The 15,146-nt window shown below is 40.6% G+C and overlaps 1 protein-coding gene across 1 annotated transcript in view; it reads right to left on the bottom strand.

Annotated features, from left to right (window-relative positions):
* Positions 1-15,146, bottom strand: part of LOC114047083 (prostaglandin G/H synthase 1-like) — a 48,637-nt gene that overhangs the window by 15,228 nt on the left and 18,263 nt on the right. Inside the window, exons 3-5 of the mRNA XM_027867791.1 lie at positions 2,016-2,132; positions 1,711-1,851; positions 778-921 (exon numbers count right to left, since the gene is read on the bottom strand). Coding sequence (XP_027723592.1) covers positions 778-921; positions 1,711-1,851; positions 2,016-2,132 — 402 coding nt within the window. The remainder of the gene's footprint in view (positions 1-777; positions 922-1,710; positions 1,852-2,015; positions 2,133-15,146) is intronic.

The raw sequence follows: 15,146 nt of genomic DNA, 5'->3' as shown, positions 1-15,146 counted from the left end.
TAGCATCCTCACCAGGGGATGACCCAGGTTATACTTATAGATTGATAATGAAGGGGAAACTCACTACTTGTCAAGGCATGACCCATTTCACTTTTGACCAATTCTGAGTGTTAGGGAGTTTTTCATTATACTGAATTGAAATATACTTCTGCTATGGCAACCTTACTCCTCCCCCCCTCCACCTCACTCTTTCCAATTAGTTTTGTCCTTGTGACCAAGTAAAAATCTAATCTCCCTTTCATATGATAACCCTTCAAATTCTTGAAGAACTATGTCCTGTCCTTTCTAAATCTGCTCTTTTCCAGGCTAAATATTCCAAGTTTCTTCAACTCGTCTTCAGATGTCATGGTGTCACCATTCTGTTGGTCCTCTTTGGAAACTCTGCCAGACTGTCAATGTCCCCCTAATATACAGGACACAGAACTCAACAAAGATGGAGTTTGACCAGGGAAGAAGATAGCAAAACAACTATCTACCTCCCTTCAGACACCACATCTCTATAAATTGTGGTTTGGTGGAAAGAACTCTGGATCTGGGGTCAAAGCACCTGAGTCTGAACTCAGGCTCAGCTACTTCTTGGCCATGTGACCTTGAGAAAGTCACTTAAGCTCAGTTTCTTCATCTACAAATATAGGAATTGAACTAGATGACTTCTGAGGGCCTGTACAGCTCTAAATCCTATGACCATAATATAGCCTAAGATTGAGGAGACCCTTATCACTCACCACTGGTCCCTGGGTTGTTATCATTAAACCCCCACCCAAGCCAAAGAGTTACCTTTGACCCCCATGGGAGTGGGACAATCTTCAGGTACAGGAGCTAGTACCCGAGTATAGAAGCTCAAATTGGAGTAGGACTCCCAGCTGATGTAGCCATGTTCCGAGGTGTAGGTAGGTGGGCTGGGAATCAGGTTTGCTCGAACTTTGGGAGGAGAGGGACAGAACAATCACTTGGACACACAGGCATTCAGGCCACTGCCCTCAGGGATTCTCCATAGAAGAGGGAGACAGGACCCTTGTGGGCAGAGCACACCCAGTGGAAAGGGGAAGGGGGACAGACAGACAACCCTTGACCTCAGGAAGCTGCCCAGGCTGATAAGGAAGACAGGCCCTCCCCTCCAGGAAGAACACTGCCCAGTCTGAAGGGGAAGATAGGGAACATAAGGTCAAGAGAACCCCAAGGTTCCAGCCTAACTGGCAAAAGCTTTATCTGACATCAAACTGCCTCCAGTACTCATGTCTGCTGAGCCTTATCAGACGCTCTGAATTCCTCTAACTTAATGAGGCAGGACATCTTGGTTTGATGTTCCACAGATTAACTGGAACTCAAGGCCCAGACCCACCCCAAATTCATAATTTCCTTTAAAGCTGCTGTCCTCTGCACCAATATAGTCACTCCAGACCCAGTACTTACCCACTGACCTCCTTGGGTTAGAAGGAGTGAGGACAGTCAATTGGGGCATTCTGGCTCTATTTTCTGGTAGTCTATGTCTTAAAGTCCCTTCCAGTTTTATCATTCTAATTTCTCCAATTTTAACTTTCTAATTTCTAACATGGTTTGCTCTGAGATACCTTTCAGATTAAAAACTATGATCTATATCTTAACACTTTATTTTCAAAGTTCCCTTCCAGCTCCTTTTAGGTATGAACAACAGATACTCATGGATGGAGATCTCTCCAAGGTATGACAGGGGTTGGAGCAGAGACATACCTGTAAGCACAAGCCTCATGAGAAAATCTCGTAAGAAGGTAGAGTTGATAATGTTCCAGATCCACCGACCATGGGTCAGGATGAAGTGGTAGAAGGAAGGACTGGGGCGTAGGGCTTCCCGGATTCTAGTCCATAGCTCCGCTGGCGTGGGAGGGGATAGGAGGCAGAAAGCTCATCAGACACCCTTCTCCCCAGGCTCAGAGGGATGTGGAGATGCAAGAGGGCAGGAAGGATAGGGAGTCAAGGAAGGAAGGGGAGGTGAGGCAAAGATGATAAAGGATGGGGGCACAGGGAGCAGTACTCACGGGTGGTGCAGTTGGGGCCATGGTAGCCAGTTCGTGTGCAATCACATTGGTAGCGGTTTAGGCCAAAGCGCACACAGACACCTTTATGTTGACATGGGAAATAGCAGCAGGGATTCACTGTGGGGAGATAGGATACATAATTGTTAAAAAAAAAAAAAAGCATCTCTGAGGACTCCATAAAATAGTCCCCAATCTCTTACCAGTAACCAACCCCCAGAAGACTCAGTGCCCAGGGAGTATGTCCCCCATGTTCTCTCCCCTGACAAGTGCCACAGCAGCACTCACCCCTCCTTTACACATGTACATAGGATCACATCAATTAGAGCTGAGAGGGGATATAAATGGCACCTAGTTCACCTGCCTCTTTTTATAAATAAGAAAACTGAGGCCCAGAGAAGTTACATGATTTTCCTAGCATCACAAAAATAATAAGTAGCAGGGTCAGGCTTCAAACCCAAGTCCTCTGACTCCAAATCCATTATGCCAGATTTTCCCCTGCCCTCCCCCCACTCAATGCTGGTCCTCTCTGAGAGGAATCTGCCAGGGCCCCAGCCTTCCTTCTTCCCACCTCATTAACCATCCTGACATCACCTGCTTCTCACCTACCTCTCCCCCACCACCATATATTCAGGCATCCAAACTATCTGATAAGGAACCTGGTGGAACCAATCCTGAGTAAAACCACTAATGCTTTCATCTGAGTTTTTGTGACATTGGCATTTTGTGGGTCTCTTCTTATCTGCCTGAATAATCTTTATTTTCCCTTACGGATCTTAACCTATGCCATACCCCTATCCAAGGACTATGTCATAGACCCTCCTATTCTTTCTCTAGCCATCTTCTCTTGGTGATCTTATCAGCTTCCATGGCAAAAACTCATTTTTATTCAAATGACTCTCATATCTATACATCCAAACCTCCTTTTTCTCTTGAGGGAGACAATCTGGTTGCAGCTTTACATATCCCACTTCCTGTTGGATAGTTCCAGCTGGATGTCCCATAAGCATCTCAAACTCAATGTGTTGAAGATCAGTGTTAGACCCAATCAAGATGACCACTTGAATGGAGGCAGCCTGGTTCTCTTATAAACATTCCCACAAAAATGGAAGAAATCCAATAAGAAACTACAGTGAATGACATCTTTCTCCCCAGAACTACATAAAGAATCAACCAAATAGCCTACTGGTGATAAGAAAGGGGACTGCAAGAAAAGCCAGCATCAGTGCAGACAAACAAGACAGTGACTCACCAGTGTGGCCACAGACAGACCACAGAGGTATATACCCTGCAAGGTTCTGTATTCAGAGGCAACAAAAACAGAGACTCCCACAAGGACTCCCTATGTGGAGTGGAGGGATGGAAAACCACCAACAAGTAGCTGGAGACAACCAGGAGTGGCAGTGATCAGTCCAGCCATGGCAATAGGGCTCAGACCAGAATGCCCCAAGACCAGAAGTTCCAACGTCCCCAGAACTCTGACCTGAGATACCATAAAGGGCCCTGAAAATCCAGTCATCTGAATCTCAAAGGTCCAGGGGGACCTAAACCCAAGAGGCAGAGGTCAGGCAACTAGATGACACAGTAGATAGAGTGCTGGGCCAGGAGTCATGAAGACTTGAGTTCAAATCTGGCCTCGAACACTTACTAGCTTATGTGACCTTGGGTAAGTGACTATTTGCCTCAGTTTCTTTAACTGTCAAATGGAGATTAATAATAACACCAACCTTCTAGGGTTGTTATAAGGATCAAATGTGATAGTATTTATAAAGCATTTAACACAGTGCCTAGTACATGGTATGTGCTATATAAACATTTGCTGCTATTATTGTTATTATTATTACTATTATTATTATCAGAGTTGATTCAAGTCAAGATGAAAATCAAGCAGGGTTGACCACCCTACTCAAAAGAGTACTCAAAAGAATAGCCAGAAGCAAAGCCAAGATGGCAGAGTAAAAGCAGTGACTTGTTGAGCTCTCCTTCAACCCCCTCCAAATACCTGTAAAAAATGACTGTAAACAAATTCTAGAGCAGCAGAACCCACAAAAAGACAGAGTGAAACAAATTTCCAGCCCAAGACAACCTGGATGGATGGTCAGAAAGGTATATCACACTGGGCCGGGAGAGGAACACAGTTCAGCGTGGGTGCACAGGTCACAGCGAATCTGGAGCAGGCCTCAGGGGACTGAATCACAAGCAGATGTGGCAGTTTTCAGACTTCTCAACCCACAAACACCAAAGATAACTCAGAAGGTCAGTAGGAAAGGTCTGTCAGACCTGGATGAGAGAGGATCTGTGGTCCTGGCCCCAGCCCTGGTGCAGCCCTGGGGCAGTGGCAGCAGTGCTGCTCTCAGCCCACAGATGGTGCGGCAATCAGGCAGCTGATTAGAGGGGGATTGCAGGAATCTCTTTGCTGGCACTGAGGCAACATTCTCTTTGCCTGTGCTTGGATTCTGGGTCATAGTTCTGGATGGCAGTTGTGGGGTGAGGAGGAGCACTGGTGTGGCTGAACATATGGCAGCAGTGGGAGGGAATCCTCCTCACAGTTCCAAGGCAGAAAACAGTGCTTGTGGTCACTCACAGATGAGAGCACAGGCCAGAAAAGGACTAAACACTTCGCCCTTGATGGTACCACTATGGAAGAACTGAAAATTTGCAGGTCCCTAGAAATATCTCTGAAAACATTTGCACAAAACCCCTGCAGCTTGAGACAGTACATTCCCCACACTGGAAGCAGACCCTTACCTTAACAAAGAGTTTAAAAGTCAAGTAATCAGCTGGGAACATTAGCAAATAGTGGAAAAATACTAAGACTATAGAATCTTACTTTGATGACAAAGAAGATCAAAACACACAACCAGAAGAAGAAAACAAAGTCAAAGCTCCTACATCCAAAGCCTTCAAGAAAAATATGAATCAGTTCCAAGCCATGGAATAGCTCAAAAAGGATTTTGAAAAGCAAGTAAGAGAAGTAGAGGAAAAATTGGGAAGACAAATGAGAGTGATGCAAGAAAATCATGAAAAACAAGTCAACAGCTTGCTAAAGGAGACCCAAAAAAATACTGAAGAAAATACACCTTAAAAAATAGCCTAACCCAAATGGCAAAAGAGGTCCAAAAATCCAATGAGGAGAAGAATGCCTTAAAAAGCAGAATTGGCTAAATGGAAAAGAAGGTCTAAAAGCTCAATGAAGAAAACAATTCCTTAAAAATTAGAATTGAGCAATTAGAAGCTAATGACTTTATGAGAAATCAAGAAGTTATAAAACAAAATCAAAATAATGAAAAAATAGAAGACAATGTGAAATATCTCATTGGAAACACAACTGACCTGAAAAATAAATCCAGGAGAGATAATTTAAAAATTATTGGACTACCAGAAAGCCATGATCAAAAAAAAAGTGCTTAGACATCATCTTTCAAGAAATTATCAAAGAAAACTATCCTGATATTCTTGAACCAGAGGGTAAAATAGAAATTAAAAGAATCCACCAATCACCTCCTGAAAGAGCTCTCAAAAGGAAAACTCCTAGGAATATTATAGCCAAATTCCAGAGTTCCCAGGTCAAGGTGTGGTTGCAAGCAGCCAGAAAGAAACAATTCAAGTATTGCAGAAACACAATCAGCATAACACAAGATTTAGCAGCTTCTACATTAAGGGATCAGAGGGCTTGAAATATGATATTCTGAAGGTCAAAGGAGCTAGGATTAAAACCTACCCAGCAAAACTGAGTATAATCCTTCAGGGGAAAATGGGCATTCAATGAAATAAAGGACTTTTAAGAATTCTTGATGAAAAGACAAGAACTGAATATAAAATTTTACTTTCAAATACAAGACTCAAGAGAAGCATGAAAAGGTAAATAGGAAAGAGAAATCATAAAGGACTTATTAAAGTTGAATTATTTACATTCCTACACGGAAAGATGACACTTATAACTCATGAGATTTTCTCAGTATTAGGGGAGTTGGAGGGAATGTGTATGTGTGTGTGTGTGTGCGTGTGTGTGTGTGTGTGTGTGTGTGTGTGTGTGTATGCATATATATGTATATATACAGAGAGAGAGAGAGGGCACAGGGTTAATTGAATGTGAAGGAATGATATCTAAAAAATTAAATTAAAGGGTGAGAGAGGATTGTGCTGTGAGAAGGAGAAAGGGTAAATTATCTCACATAAAAGAGGCAAAAAAAAGGTTTTACTATGGAAGGGAAGAGGGGGGAGGTGAGAGGGAATAAGTGAGTCTTACTCTCATCAGATTTGGCTTAAGGAGGGAATAGCATACACACTCAATTGGGTTTGGAAATCTATCTTACCCTACAGGAAAATAGGGGGGAAGGGAATAAGAGAGGGGAGGAAGATAGAAAGAAGGGCAGATTGGGGGAGGGGGTAATCAGAAGCAAACACTTTTGAGAAGGGACAGGGTCAAAGGAGAGAATAGAATAAACGAGGGACGGGACGGGATGGAGGGAAATATAGCTAGTTTTTCACAGCATGACTATTATGGAAGTGTTTTGCATGACTACACACATGTAACCTGTATTGAATTGCTTGCCTTTTCAATAAGGATGGATGAGGAGGGAGGAAGGGAGAGAATTTGGAACTCAAAGTTTTAAAAACAAATGTTAAAAATTGTTTTTACATGCAACTGGGAAATAAGATATACAGGCAATGGGGTATAGAAATCTATCCTGCCCTACAGGAAAATAGAAAGGGAAGGGGATAAGAGAAGGTGGCAAGGGATGATAGAAGGGAGGGCAGATTAAGGGAAGGGGTATTCAGAATGGACATTGTCTTGGAGCAGGGGGAGAGGAAAGATGGGATGGGGAGAAGGTTTGGAACTCAAAATCTTGTGGAAATGAATGTTCAAAACTAAAAATAAATTAATTAACTTTAAAAAAAAAGAATAGCAGGAAATGGATTCTGGACCTGGCACAAAGCCCCAGTTCAGAAATTGAGCTTAGAGACATAAGTAAAAACAAGAAGATATAGACTACTATAAAGAATTATGATAGATCCAGAAATATCCAAAAATCCAACCAAGGGAAAGGCAAGAATGTCAATAAGCATTTATTAAGAACCTAATATGTGCCAGACACCATGCTAAATGTTTTACATATAAAATCTTATTTGATCCTCACAATAGCCCTGTGAGGTAGGTGCTATTATTATCCTCATTTTACAGTTGAAGAAACTGAGTCAGACAGTGGTTAAGTGACTTGCCCAGGGTATCACACATACTAAGTGTCAGAAGCTGTATTTGAATTCAGGTCTTCCTGACTCTACACCTAGCCCTTTTTCCAATGTACCAGCTAGCTGAAGGAGGAAGTAGCTCCAAAGCCATTGCAAGAAGAGACTAAAAGGAAAAAAATGGATTTTCCACAAAGGTAACATGAATACCTAGAAGAAATAAAGCAAGAGATAAAAAATTAAACAAAAGGCTTCTATTTGGAGCAAAGAATTGAAAGAGTATAGATTAGAATAAATAAATAGCTTAGTTCTAAATAACTTAGAACAGAAAGTGGTAAACTTTAGTTTTTCACTAAGTAATGTACTCCCTAAAAATTAGAATTAACCAAACAGAAATCAGTGAATCCATTCAGTTATATGAAATGTCAGATCAAAATCAACAGATTGAAAAAATAAAAGAAAATGTAAAATATTTGGTATCAAAAACAAGTGAAATAGAAAAAGATCAAGCAGAGACAACCTAAGAACCACTGGACTCCCCCAAAATCCTGATTTAAAAACAAACAAACAAACCTTGAGCAATATATTTCAGGAAATTATAAATGAAAAAATTGCCAGATCTCTTAGAACCAGAGAGCAAAATAAAAGCAGAAGGAATCCACCAGAGGGGAAATGTGGGAAGGTGAGAGGGAATGAGTGAATCTTATTCTCATAGGATTTGACTTAAGGAGGGAATAACATGCACACTCAATTGGGTATGGAAATCTGTCTTACCTACAGGAAAAGTAGGGGGTGGGAAAGGGGACAAGAGAGGAGGGGGATGATAAAGAGGAGGACAGATTGGGAAAGGGGGTAATCAGAAGCAAATGCTTCTGAGAAGGGACAGTGTCAAAAGAAAAAATAGAATAAACGGGGGAGGGCAGGATAGGATTAAGGGAAATAGAGTTAGTTTTTCACAGCATGTCTACTATGGAAATGTTTTGCATAACTGCACATGTAAAACCTATATTGCGTTGCTTGCCTTTTCAATGAGGGTGGGTGGGCAGGGAGGAAGGGAGAAAATTTGGAACCCAAAGTTTTAAAAACACATGTTTAAAAAAAATGTTTTCACATGCAACTGGGAAATAAGAAATGCAGGAAATGGGGTACAGAAATGTATCCTGCCCTACAGGAAAATAGAAGGGGAAGGGGATAAGAGAAGGGGAGGAGAGATAGAAGGGAAGGCAGACTAGGAGAAGGGGTATTCAGAATGCATGACATCTTGGGGTGGGGGGAGGGGCAAGATGGGGTGAAAATTTGGAACTCAAAATCTTGTGGAAGTAAATGTTGAAAACTAAAAACAAATAGATTTATTAATAAAAAAATTTTAAAAATAAAAATAAAAATTTTTTAAAAAAAGAAAGACTCTACCAATCACCTCTTAAAAAGAATCTCCAAAATTGAAACACCCAGGAATATTATGGCCAAAATCCAGAGCCTCCATGTCAAAGAAAAAATATTGTAAGCAGCCAAATAGAGTTCCAATACAAAGAATCATAATCAGAATAATATAAGACCTGACAACTTACACTACAAATGAGAAGAGATCTTGGGATGCAATATTCCAAAAGGCAAAAATAAGGGCTTGCAGGCCAGATTAATTTATCCTGCGAAGCTAAACATAACCCTTCTTCTCACCCGCCCCACCAAAAAAAAAAAGGATCTTTAAAAGATAAGAGGACTTTCAAGCATCCCCAATGAAGAGTCCATAACTGAGTAGGAACTTTGAAATGGAAACTGAAACTCAAGGGGAACCTTGAAAAATAAACATATTTGAGGAATTAGAAGGGGCTATATGATGATGGAGGGTTAACATTCTAAAAGGAAGAGAAAAAGCAAGTGTCTCTTTGGAACATTAATATATTCAAAGCATTTTGAAGAAGAATCCTGTTCTGAGGGTTTCAGATGGGAAACAAAAAAGAAGATAAAAGGAACACATGACTATATAAAAGAGGAAGAATGGGGTGGAACTTACCATTTCTTAAGGGTATGTACAAAGTCTGTAGAGTAGAGGGTAAGGAGAATAGATGTCAGATAAATTTCACTCTTATATGAACTAGACAAACAGGAGTTGAACACACACACACACACACACACAGAGGTGTAGAAATACAACAAACTCAACAGAAAGACAGGCAAGAAAAGGAAGGGAGGAATTAAGAGGGAGGATAATAACAAGAAGGGAATAGTCATAAGCAAATCAAACTTCCTGGTCCTGAAGGAAAGATTAAAAGGAAAAAAAAAAGCAAAAAATTGGAAACTGAGGGCCTATCATTCAAGGAATTGCAAAACAAATTTTGGTATGTTAATGAAATGTACTATTACTATGTCATAAGAAATAGCAAAAGGGAATCCCAGGAAGTAGGAGCTGGTACAGAGCGAAGTGAGCAGAACCTGAAGAAAAATGTTTACAATGTTTACAATAGCAACAACATTGTAAAGAAAAACAAAAATATTGTAAGCAGCCAGAAAGGTCAAAAGACCTAAAGATTCTGATTAAAACAACAACCAACCACATCATCAAAGGATCTATGATGAAGGATGTTACTCACCTCCTAAAAGAGAGCAGCAATGAGTTCAAGGTGCAATAGAAGACATATATTTTTGGACATGCCCCTGTATGAATTTGTTTTTGCTTGATTACACTTACTTGTAACAAGTTTTTTTTTTCTTTTTTAATTAGGGTAGCAATGGTGATGTCAAAAAAAAAAAGGAAAAGAAAAGGAAAAAGAGGAGATCCATTGAAACATTTTAAAAGCACTCAGAGGAATGCAGAAGGAAGTTCCAAAGGAAGCACGGACAAACAGGACTGTTTTGAAAGTAAAGGGTTGAATTTATTATATATTTTTAAAAAGCAAGTATAAAATAGAAATTCACAATTTCATACACAATCTTCTCTTTGTGTTCTGCTTTATATATGCAGATGCTCATGTCCTTTTTTTTGTTAAAAAAAAAATAAAAATAAGACAACAATGTCATTATATTTTCCCTAAAGCCACCCTTTCTCCTAAATTTCCACTTTCTGTTGAAGGCAATATCATCCTTCCAGTCACCCAGAGTCAAAGTCTAAAAGGCATCCTCCACTCCTCACTCTCACTCACCCTCCCTATCTAATCAGTTACAAAGACCTGTCTATTCTACCTCCAGATCATCTTACAAAACATGCCCTTCTCTTGACTCATACCACAATCACCTTAGTTTCAAGCCCTCTTCAGCACTCATGTGGATTACAATAGCTTTCTCCTAATAGGTCTCCCTAAGTCTAGCCTCTGCCCCTCTCCAATCCATCTTCTTCCCAACTGCCAAATTGATATTGCAAAAGCCCAGGTCTGACCACATCACTCCATAGCTCAAGAAGTTCTGGCGGCTTTAAGATAAAATACAAATTTCTTAGACTGACAGTTGCTGCCTTTCATAATTCAGCTCCAGGGTTATTACATAGTAATCTCTTTCACAAACTCTGTATTCTAACCAAATTAGCTTTCGTGTTGTTCCTAGTAATAATATGCCATCTCTCATCTCTGTGAGATGAGACTGACCTCCATGACTAGAATTAGGTCCTAAACCTTTCAGAACCCTAGCTCCCTTCAAGGACTAATTCCAATGCTACTTTCCTCAAGAGTCCTTTCTCAATTTTCCTGGTCATTAGTCTCCTCCACCCACCCCAATCATCCTTATTGTGTATGCGTGTGTGTATGTCTTTATATTTTGTATTTCTTATATGTGAACATGCTATATTCCCTTAATACAGGAGTCTTTGACCCTTTTTGGGTCTTGTGAAACCTATCGACCCCTTCTCAAAATGTTTTTAAATGCATAAAATAAAATATATTTAATTATTACAAAGGAAACCAATTACATTGAAATACAGTTATCAAATCACTGTCAAGTTATAGGAAAATAAATTCTCATCTCTATGTCTTTTTTTGGCCACCACAAATGTATGTATAACACTCTTACTTGAAATTAAATAAGGTTTTGTGAGATAAAATTTTAAAAAGAAATAGTTATCAAAATATTTTAAAAAGAAGTTCACAAACAGCAGGTGAAAAACCCCTGTCCCAGTAGAATGACAGTGCTCTTGGGGACAAAGGGATTGTCTTGCTTTTGAATTGATATACCCAGTGCCTAGTACAGTGCGTGGAACATAACAGGTCCTTAATAAATGCCTATTCATACATCAACATTATTGTCAGAGCTTAGGGTGCTCTAAGGTTTACAAACTGCATTTCACAAAACATTCCTGAAAGGAACCTGGGGGAATAATATTAATCCTGTTTTATAGATGGGGAAAATGAAGCTCATAAAGTCCACAGTTACACAGCCAGTAAGTGAAGAAAGTCAAGTGAGGTCAATAAGCATTTATTAAGTGCCTATCCTATAACCAGGCATTGTGCTAAGCACTGGAGATACAAAGAGAAAAACAGTCCCTGCCCCCAAGGAGCCCAAAGTCTAATGGAGGAGACAACGGGCAAACAGCTACGTACAAACAAGTCAGACACAGGATAAATTGGAGATAACTTCAGAAGGAAGGCACTCGGATTAAGGAGGACTGAGAAAGGCTTCTTGCAGAAAGGTGAGCCCTAGCTGGGACATTAGCTGAGACTTGAAGGATGACAGGGAAATCAAGAGGCAGACACGAAGAGGAAGAGCATTCCAGACATGAGGAACAAGGGCCAATAAAAATGCCCAGAGTCGGGAGATGGTGTGTCTTGTGTAAGTAATAGCGAGGAAGCTGATGTCATGGATCACAGGGTATATGGTGACGGGATGTCATAAGAAGATGGGAAAGGTAGGAGACTGAATTTGAACTTGAATCTTCTGACTACAAGACCACTACACTGCTCTGAGGAAGTGTGGGTTCAAGTCTGCCACATGCTAGCTATGAGACTTGGGTTAAGTCATTTTGCTGGTTTCTTGAGTAACATAATAAGTATTATAATCATAACAAAATCAATTATGCTATATTGATTATATTATTATATTTTCTTATATAAATTATATTTGCTATAATATATTTATTATAATAATTATAATTGTAATGAGTATTATAATACCTTTCTATCTACTTTATAGGAGTATTGTGAGGCTCTAATGAAAAAAGGGATACAAAAGTACATAGAAAAGTATAAAGCACCAATAGTAATGGAATCTAGTTATCATTAATTAGAAGGCAGCTACTGCTGAAAGAAATATGGTCTCTCTCCCTGAGGAAATCTTTACCTGAACTCTTGCCCAGCTCAGCCGACGCCATCAGCATTGTGTTCACTGTGGGATCGGCTCAGAGCAGAGAATTGCTGCAGCTGGATTTAAGGTCTGAGGCCCTGGGTTTGAAGCCTGTGGAAGCTCAGGCCAGTCACTTAATCTCTTTGGGCCTCAAGGCCTTCCTCTGCAAAATGAGGGGAATGGCCTCGGCAGTATCTAAGGTCCCATCCAGCTAAGGCACCAAAAGTAAAATGCTGACAATTGACACACTGTCTACTTTCAAGGAGCTCACATTCTACTACTGATGAACAATATCCTCTGGGCCTAAAAGGGCTGGCAGATGCGACTGTAGAGACACTGTCCATGATAAAAGAAAGGTCTTGGGATATGGAAGAGGTACCATAAGACTGGAAAATGGCAAATGTCCCAATTTAAAAAAAAAAGTCAAGCTTTTATTAGGAAAGAGAATAGAGTCTGCAAACTATAGCCCAGGAAGCTTGACCTCAATTCCTGGAAAAACTCTAGAATAGACCATTCAAATGATGGTTGGCAAACACCTAGAAAGGGGAGCCAGCATGGCTGGCCACATGAATTGCTTTCCTTCTTTGACAATATTACAAAACTAGTAGATAAAGGAGACACTCTGGATATAGTTTAGCAAGATTTTGGCAAAGCTTTTGATTAAGTTCTCATACTATTCTTGCAGAAAAGATGGAATGGTGGGGAGGGAAAAGAATCAGCATTTATTAAGTGCTTAATTAGTGCTACTGCACTAAGTGCTTTGCAAATATCTAATTTGATCCTGACCACAACCCTGGGAAGTAGGTGGTATGATGATCCCTATTTTACAGATAAGGAAACTGAAGTATGTAGAGGTTAAGTGATATGTCCAGTGTCACACAACTAGTAAGTGACTGAGGCTAAATTTGGACTCAGGTCTTCCTGACTCCAGACCCAGCACACTGTGCCACCTAGCTGCCTCAGGATGAAGAGACATGAACTAAAAATGATACTTCCAGATGGATTCAGAACTGGTTGGATGACCAGGATCAAAACGTTAATTGCTAATATTTCAATGTCAACGTGGAAGGAAGTCTCCAATGGAGAGTCCCAGGGATCTGTGCTTGGCCCTATGATGCTTAACATTTTTATCAATGATTTGATAAAGGCATGGATGTTATGCTCATCAGGTCTGCAGATGACACAAAACTGGGAGGGAGAGCTAACACAATGAATAACAGAATCAGGACCCAAAAAGGACATTAACAGGCTAGTACATTGGGATGATGCATGCACACAATAAGACAAAATTCAGCAGTGATAAATATAAAGTCCTGAACCTGGGTACAAAAAATCAACTTCACAATTATAAGATGTGGGGAGGCATCAGAACAATAATGATTATTCTGAAAATGATCTGAAGGATTAGTGCAGGTTCAATACAAATCAGCATTATGACAGGACAGCCTAAAATGCTAATTGGGTGTTGGACTAGACTAAGGGGGCATGTCTTCCAGAAGTAGTGAGGCGACAGTCCCACTGTACTCTGCCTTCATCAGACCTCATCTTTAGTATTGTGGTTCTGGGCACCACAGTCTCAGAAGGCCATTGATAAGCCAGAAAGTGTCCAGAGGAGGGCATCCAGGACAGTGAAAGACCTTGAGTCCATGTTATATGCACATTGGGTGAAGGAACTGGTGACATTTAACCTGTGGAAAAGAAGACTCAGAGGGAATGTAATAGCAGTTTTTAAAGGTTTTGAGGGTTGTTATAAGGAGGAGAGATGAAACTTGTTCTGGGAAGAACAGGAGAAACATTGCAACACCAAAGGGCAAAATGCCCCACCTCACCCTCCCAAAAAAAGGCAAGAAAGTGAAATCCAAAGACAATTACGCAGTGATAATGAAGGGTCTCAAGATCATACCATATAAGAATTGATTTAAGGAATTTGGGGTATTCAGCTCCAAGATAAGAAGACTTAAGGGGCACATCATAGTTACTTTCAAGTTTTTGGAGGACTGTCATGTGGTTCTTGGCCCCAAAGAGCAGCAGGTGGAAGCTGTTGGGCTTGATATAAGGAAATGCTTCCTAACAATGAGAGCTAGCCCAAAATAGAATGGGTTGCCTTGGGAGGTAATGAATTGGGTCTCCCCAAGTTTTCAAGAGAAAGGTAGATAGGACTTTTCCTGTCTAGCTACTGTTTGAGTGAGACAGAGGAGAAGCTTAGACCCTCCCCACGTGAGACTGACCTGTGGTCCATGAACACTGGCCTCCATTCTTTGCCTTTTGGTGTTTGTTCTTTCCTATTTTAGGGGAAAAGTGATGACTGTTGATATTGTGAGCTTCAACTAAGTCAGGAGCTAGACTCCAAAAAGATATTTGCCTGTAGTCAGATGGTGAAGGCCCAAATCATAAGGGCTACTCCAGCAGTAGAAATGCAGACTCATCTACTCATTAGCCATGCTGCATTTGGAAGTGAACTTAGGGGATGAACAGAGGAAACACTATGTAGAAACTGAGTCATGCCTTAGCCCACTTTCCCCAGGAACTGAGGTAGTACAGGGGAGTGTAGCCACAGGTGTGGACAGAAAAGAGGGGAGGGGCCAGTAACTATTTGGGCATTATTCTTCAGGAACAGGTTGATCATAGTGGTTTTGACGGTTTCTTTCCAATTCTGCCATTCTCCGAACCCACTGCATT

This window comes from Vombatus ursinus, unplaced genomic scaffold, assembly GCF_900497805.2.
Source record: "Vombatus ursinus unplaced genomic scaffold, bare-nosed wombat genome assembly UNPS02014786.1, whole genome shotgun sequence".
NCBI classification, from domain to species: domain Eukaryota; kingdom Metazoa; phylum Chordata; class Mammalia; order Diprotodontia; family Vombatidae; genus Vombatus; species Vombatus ursinus.
Note: the sequence above shows the minus strand (reverse complement) of the source record. Positions and strands in the feature narration are given on the sequence as shown.